The following is a 5,843-nucleotide window of genomic DNA, read 5'->3' as shown; positions in this document are numbered from 1 at the left end:
TGATTGGTATCTTCACACAACCCTGCGGGTGAGCGCCCGATGCTTGCGTCGGTGGTTACGCAACTTTGACGTCAGGAGATTGGAACAAAAACATGTTTGAATAGTTTTACATTATAGGGCCCATGATCGCAATTGAGCTAGTTCTATAGAAGTAAATATTTATAAATTTTTAGTAAGAGGCAACCCTCTTACTAAAACGCCTAACGTTTGGCGCATCCTAATTAGGGCCGATCTCCAACAAATGGTTACGACAAGACGGTGCGCTTGAATTTCTTCTGTTTCTTTTACGATGAGTAACTCGAATCTCGGACCGTTTCCAACTTCCTTGTCGAACGTCCGCACGAACCAACCGTGTACTCGTTTATACGCGAATTGTACGTGAATAGTCGATGTATTTAAGTAGATATTCTTGCGTCGAACTACAGTTGACGGTAACATTCTTGATCCACACGTGTCCTTTCTCAGAAATTTCTTTGTTCTATTTCAAAAAAGTCTCGAACTAGTCCTGCGTAGGTCGTATTTTTACCCACCCCTTACGACTTAAGAAGGGGCCAACAGTATAGAGAAAAGTCATTTGTCAACCACCGCCACGCCAGAGCCATTGAACCATGGAAGCGAGGCAAGGAAGAAGAGGAAGACAGCTCGTTCCGCCTCTCTGACGAAGCCAGCAATCATGGACGAGGAGCTCTCAGAACTCGAAAGCGGGGCGGTGATCAGAGACCATATCCTGGATATGATGAACGTTTGCTATCTCGATCTGCTGGACCAGTCGTCGCTCAAGGGCGAACAGCAGCAGGTGACCATGGACACGGGCGCTGATTGGTTGCCTGACACCACCTCGCTGCTGCCGACGGCATCGGAAGGGAGCCTACCATTGCGGCGAAGCCTCGGCCTCACTGCGACTCCCGGTGACAATCAGCGACTGACCGATCAACAAGGTGAGTGGACCTGCACGACCAACAAAAGTGCTTAGAGTTAGGAAGCGCATGGAGTACTCAATACATGTTCCGAATTTTAACCCTAAATGAACATGCATGTAGTGGGCGTTACATGAAGAAACTCACAGTTCTTTTCGATTGATCGAGCAGCGGTGGTGCCTTCTTTTTGCGCGGCTATTAAAATGTGCGGTCGTGAACAGCTTAAAGCAAAAGTATTTGCCTATTCCCACTTACGATCCTATGTACGAGTGTCGCAGGCCGCTTGGTCTTAAATAGCGCACGGCAAGGAAACATGTCGGTACAGTATTGGGTTATATGTGAATATAATATACTTCGTGAAGAATTAGGCTTACAATACTGCGAATCTTCCCTATGTTCCGTGTGCGAGAGGCATATGATATTTGTTTTATCTTGTAGCCTATTCACAGTACTAAAAACTGACCTAATGTCCGCAATAAGTATACATCAGATATCACTATGTCTTGAGCTACTATACGTATACTTGGTCCATAGACTAGCTCCTCCAGCGAGCCCATCGCAATGAAGCCAGTTTTAACGTTCCTGTGAGGCACTGGACTAAGATACTTTAATCACTTTTGTATGTTGCATGTTGCGTTTTTTGTATGTGGTCTGTGTATAACGGTCACTGTGCGTATCATTTCTAGTTATTTCTTTGCGGATTAGCGTGCTTCTCAGGTTGACTTCTGCAGTATTAATCGTAGTTCCTTGATGAATTCTGTTGCCCGTCTTTGAGATATAGACGGGTTATAACGTATTTACCTCTAAAGGAAAGGCAGGCCATTGTTTGGAAAACCGAACGTACTTTTGTCAGGTGTGGTCCAATAGCCTTTGGCGTGCTGAGAACGGCGAGTCTGCCTGCTGTTTTTATACAAGGTTTGCTGCATATCTGGCAGTATTTAATGTTTGCGTTTATGCCGCGTGTGAGGAACTGGGGGGGTTAGAAAAGAGCCTAAACGAATTAAAAAGAGGAATAGGTTGCATGAAAAACCAATGTTTGTGGTCGTGCGACCGTCTTTTGCATTTTGAGGCTATAGCTCCATTTTCCCTTTGTTAATAGAGAAATTTGAAACATTCATCTGAACAACCATTGGGTTAAATTCTCTCCCCCCCCCATTCTGATATACATTGCTGTATTCTTAAACACCTCCGACAGTAGAGGTCTATGAAAAATGGAATTTTAACATATTCAGGTGAATACGATAGGTATGTTGAAAATATCTCGTTGATACAAGTTGCTCTTTTCTCAGTTTCACCCGCCGTGGTTGCTCAGTGGCTGTGGTGTTGGGCTGCTGCGCACGAGATCGTGGGATCGAATCCCTGCCACGGCGGCCGCATTTCGATGGAGGCGAAATGCGAAAACTCCCGTGTACTTAGATTTGGGTGCACGTTAAAGAACTCCAGGTGGGCGAAATTTCCGTAGTCCTCCACTACGGCGTGCCTCATAATCAGAAAGTGCTTTCGGCACGTAAAACCCCATAATTCTTTTCTCCATTTTCTCCTATCTTTGGCCTCATCAAATATTGATCGGGACTTACTTTGTCGCTTACTTGAGCGGTATTTCAACTCGCATATGCATTATGGGACTCTTCATTGTACGGTCTGTTAATGCTTTCGAACAAGCAAGCCACGCTGTCGCAATATTTTATTCGGCAGGCGACAGCGCGGTCACGGATAGCAAGTCCGGCGAGTTAAAGGCCACCGACGGACGGCGATCCTTCCTGAGCAAGCTGACCCGGCCTTTGGTCCTCGTCTCCATTGTGCTGGCTGTAGCCATCGCGATCGCGTACGCGATCATTACGGCCAGCCGCCTTGCTCCCGATCGAGCGAAGCGTGGCCTGGCACGGTCATTCAACGACACGGATGCCGCTTTGGGCTAAATAATGCACACCAATGCGCATAAAAATTTTTTGTTCGAATTATACATTGTAGTTGTGAATATGATCTTACAAGCATAAATTTCGTGTTCGAATTAAGGATCGCACTTGACTCGAAGATGCTGTAACCAATTAGGATTGCTGTAATAGCGTTCTGCGCTAAGGGTATACTGAGTGTCGGATTACAGAACTTAGATTATCTGGTGAATCTCAACGTCCAAAGGAGCACAGCGGCTGCGAGAGAGTGCGTATGGTCGACGTCTTTGCCGACAGACGAAGGTATACGAGGTCTACTCCACGGAAAGGTTTCTACCTAGCGGTGCCTCTTTACGTTAGCCAAAGACTTGGCAGACATGCGATTTCGTATTCTGCAGGGGTGTCGGGAATTCAACCTCCCGGCATTGTGCTCAACAGAAAAATGCCTCGCTCGCGGAACCACCGCAGTGGACACTGTCCAACCTGCTTATGAAAAATACTGGTCATTAATATATATCAGACATAACAATTGCACGCGCCAGCACCGTCTTTTTTGACTGTTCTATGGTAAAACTCGCTTACTTGAATCCCTACGCGTCACTTTATCGGTTATCAGAGCGGATATTTGGCTTATGTGAGTCAGTTTCAAGAGAGAAAAGTGGCGCCATACGCCGGCGAAAGCGCAAGCCTCAAGGAATGCCTTTTGAGGCGCGTTTCACTTTGCGTCCGGCTCCCTTCGTCTCCACGGAAACGAGTCCAATGCAAGGATTACGCCTCATCGAGTTTCTTGCATCCAACAAAATCGCCTCTGTTTTAAGCAAGGAAAGTTACAAAATGGCGTTTTTCTGTGATACAGTGAAAGTTACTTTGGATTGGAATGTTGAAATGTTTACCTTGCTTTTATTCTTCGCGCAACCTGCCTATAACAATTATTCGTCGTAAGAACATTGTAGCATTTGTGGGAGAATGTTCTTATATGTGGATTAGACCGTAATAGTAAGTTTTCTTATTTGCTGAGCAATTCAAGCGTGTCCAGTGTAATTTACTATCAGAGGCGAGGAGGACGAGATTCGTCATTACAGATGTTGATGCCGGCTAGTGCAGTCTGTGAGACACCATCCCGAAATGTTTCGTTAACAACGCTAATCCCCGTAATTGATGCCGTTCTTGCAACCTCCACAATAATAGATGCTTTTGCAACGAAGGATTCTGAAGCCTCATGCTTATAAGCGATAAAGTAAACTAAACCTGTCAAAACACTTAAAGCTTTGCTACAGAGAGTAGCTGGGACCTTCTGGAGTCGACACCTGGAGTCGACACCTGAAGCCACCTGAATGGCTGCTATCAAAAATATCACTGCCAATCCACTCCTGTGAGGGTGGTTTGTGAGCGAAGCTGTAGATATGTTCAGCCTAATGTAGGGCAAGTTGTCAAACACTGATCCGATGATGCGCTCCCGTTACGCACATTGCTCTTCAGTGTAATATATGACCCATGGAAACGCACGCTTCAATGCAGTTTATAAAGCCTTTTTATTTATTACATTAAAATTACTGCTACAACTGCTTTGTGGTCGCTATAATAGACACAGATGTATTCCGTTGTATTGGGGAAATGTTTTTGGCCAAAGTTAAATTGATGCATGACCCGTGTACTGTACGTTGAATTTGATTGTTGAAGTAACCGAGGCCAAACTCTTCCATGGAGTGGGTGAAGCACTGCTTTGCTTGCAGTTATGAGAAGTCTACGTTAAAGTCTCCGACAACGACTACCGGCGAGGGACTGGTGGCAACGTACGTGATCGACGCGAAAGTGCGCGCACCTCGCCATCAATCATGTGGTCTGACGGCGTTTTTTGGAGCTGTGCTTTGGGAGCTGTGCTATATGCTCTCTTGATGCCTCTCCCTTAGGGGTACGAGCCATTGCTCTTGGCCCGGCACAGCTGCCCGGATTCCTCCGTTGGGTTTCCTGTTGACGTGACGGACGTGAAAAAATCCCGGGATTCCAGTCGTAGACAGCATTGCCGTAAAACCTTTATTCTGTGGTCGCTTTCAGCTTTTCTAGGCGGTAAATATTTTCCCTCAAAGAAACTAGCCGACTATTCGTGCCCGACGCTGCATTTTTTTCCCCACGGAAAAGCGATAGGCGAGAAATAAAGTTCGTGCCCTATTTGAACCGATCGATACAACGGGGTTGAGCAGTAAAGATAAGTTCACTAAATAATATTGCACATGTGGGTCCGCTGCCCGCCGCTACTTTTTCTGTTGTGTTCATATAGGATATGCCGTCAACGTCTAAGCTGTTTTTTAATATTCACAATACGTTCCATACACATTTTAAAACAGATCCATGGAAGATAATCTATGTGTTTGGAGAGTAAAATATTTATAGATGGTACACTTTCTTTCCGTCTCCCAGTGGGTTACGCGAAAAACACGAGCAAAAGACAGATTAAACGTCTTAACCCAAATGGAAGTATGTCTGTTTTATTGTTTTAAAGAAAAGATAATGTGCTGTTATCTCTCTTGCCCACCTTGCGAAAGTCTTGTTGTAACTAAGGCTATGATTTACACAAAGTACAACGCATATGTGTGCTTCGTCATTTACGTCTGTATCCGGGGAAGATTTAAGCAGAGGATTTAGCATTGCTAGCACAAATGCGCGGCCTAGTACGGCTCGGTGGTTCGTCGCCTTGTCGGTAATCATGAGTCCAAAATGCCGCATTCACCTTCATCATCCAGCGATTAAAGAAGACTAAATTCCATGCGCCCCCACGAATCAGCAAAACCGCACCCTTTAGTTTGTACACCGTTACACATTTTTCCTGAACGGCATTCTCAATCGGCGTACTACTTTGAAACTTTCGCTGAGCACATCGCCTCTTTTTGCGGCGATGTGCGCTTCAAATATGAGCCAAGTGTCCTAATTAATTGCTCATGCGTTCTCGAATATTCGACTGAAGCATCTAAAACAACCTTGCATTGTATTGCTATACACCGGATTCGTAGCGTCCACAAGAAAACGGGTCTCGTGT

The 5,843-nt window shown here is 45.4% G+C and overlaps 1 protein-coding gene across 1 annotated transcript; it reads left to right on the top strand.

Annotated features, from left to right (window-relative positions):
* Window positions 1-611: 611 nt before the first annotated feature.
* On the top strand, window positions 612-3,285 carry LOC142564049 (uncharacterized). The gene is made up of 2 exons (XM_075674867.1): window positions 612-938; window positions 2,613-3,285. The coding sequence occupies exons 1-2, from the start codon at window positions 674-676 to the stop codon at window positions 2,834-2,836; spliced, it is 489 nt and encodes a 162-aa protein (XP_075530982.1). The 5' UTR covers window positions 612-673; the 3' UTR covers window positions 2,837-3,285.
* The last annotated feature ends 2,558 nt before the right edge of the window (window positions 3,286-5,843 follow it).

This window comes from Dermacentor variabilis, chromosome 11 (genome assembly GCF_050947875.1).
Source record: "Dermacentor variabilis isolate Ectoservices chromosome 11, ASM5094787v1, whole genome shotgun sequence".
In the NCBI taxonomy this organism is placed as follows: domain Eukaryota; kingdom Metazoa; phylum Arthropoda; class Arachnida; order Ixodida; family Ixodidae; genus Dermacentor; species Dermacentor variabilis.
This window is presented reverse-complemented; position numbering and strand designations above follow the sequence as displayed.

Coding starts and splice junctions, on each gene's coding strand:
- LOC142564049 (XM_075674867.1), top strand. CDS start 674: ATGGACGAGGAGCTCTCAGAACTCGAAAGCGGGGCGGTGATCAGAGAC. Junction 939..2,612: donor GCGACTGACCGATCAACAAG/GTGAGTGGACCT, acceptor TTTATTCGGCAG/GCGACAGCGCGGTCACGGAT.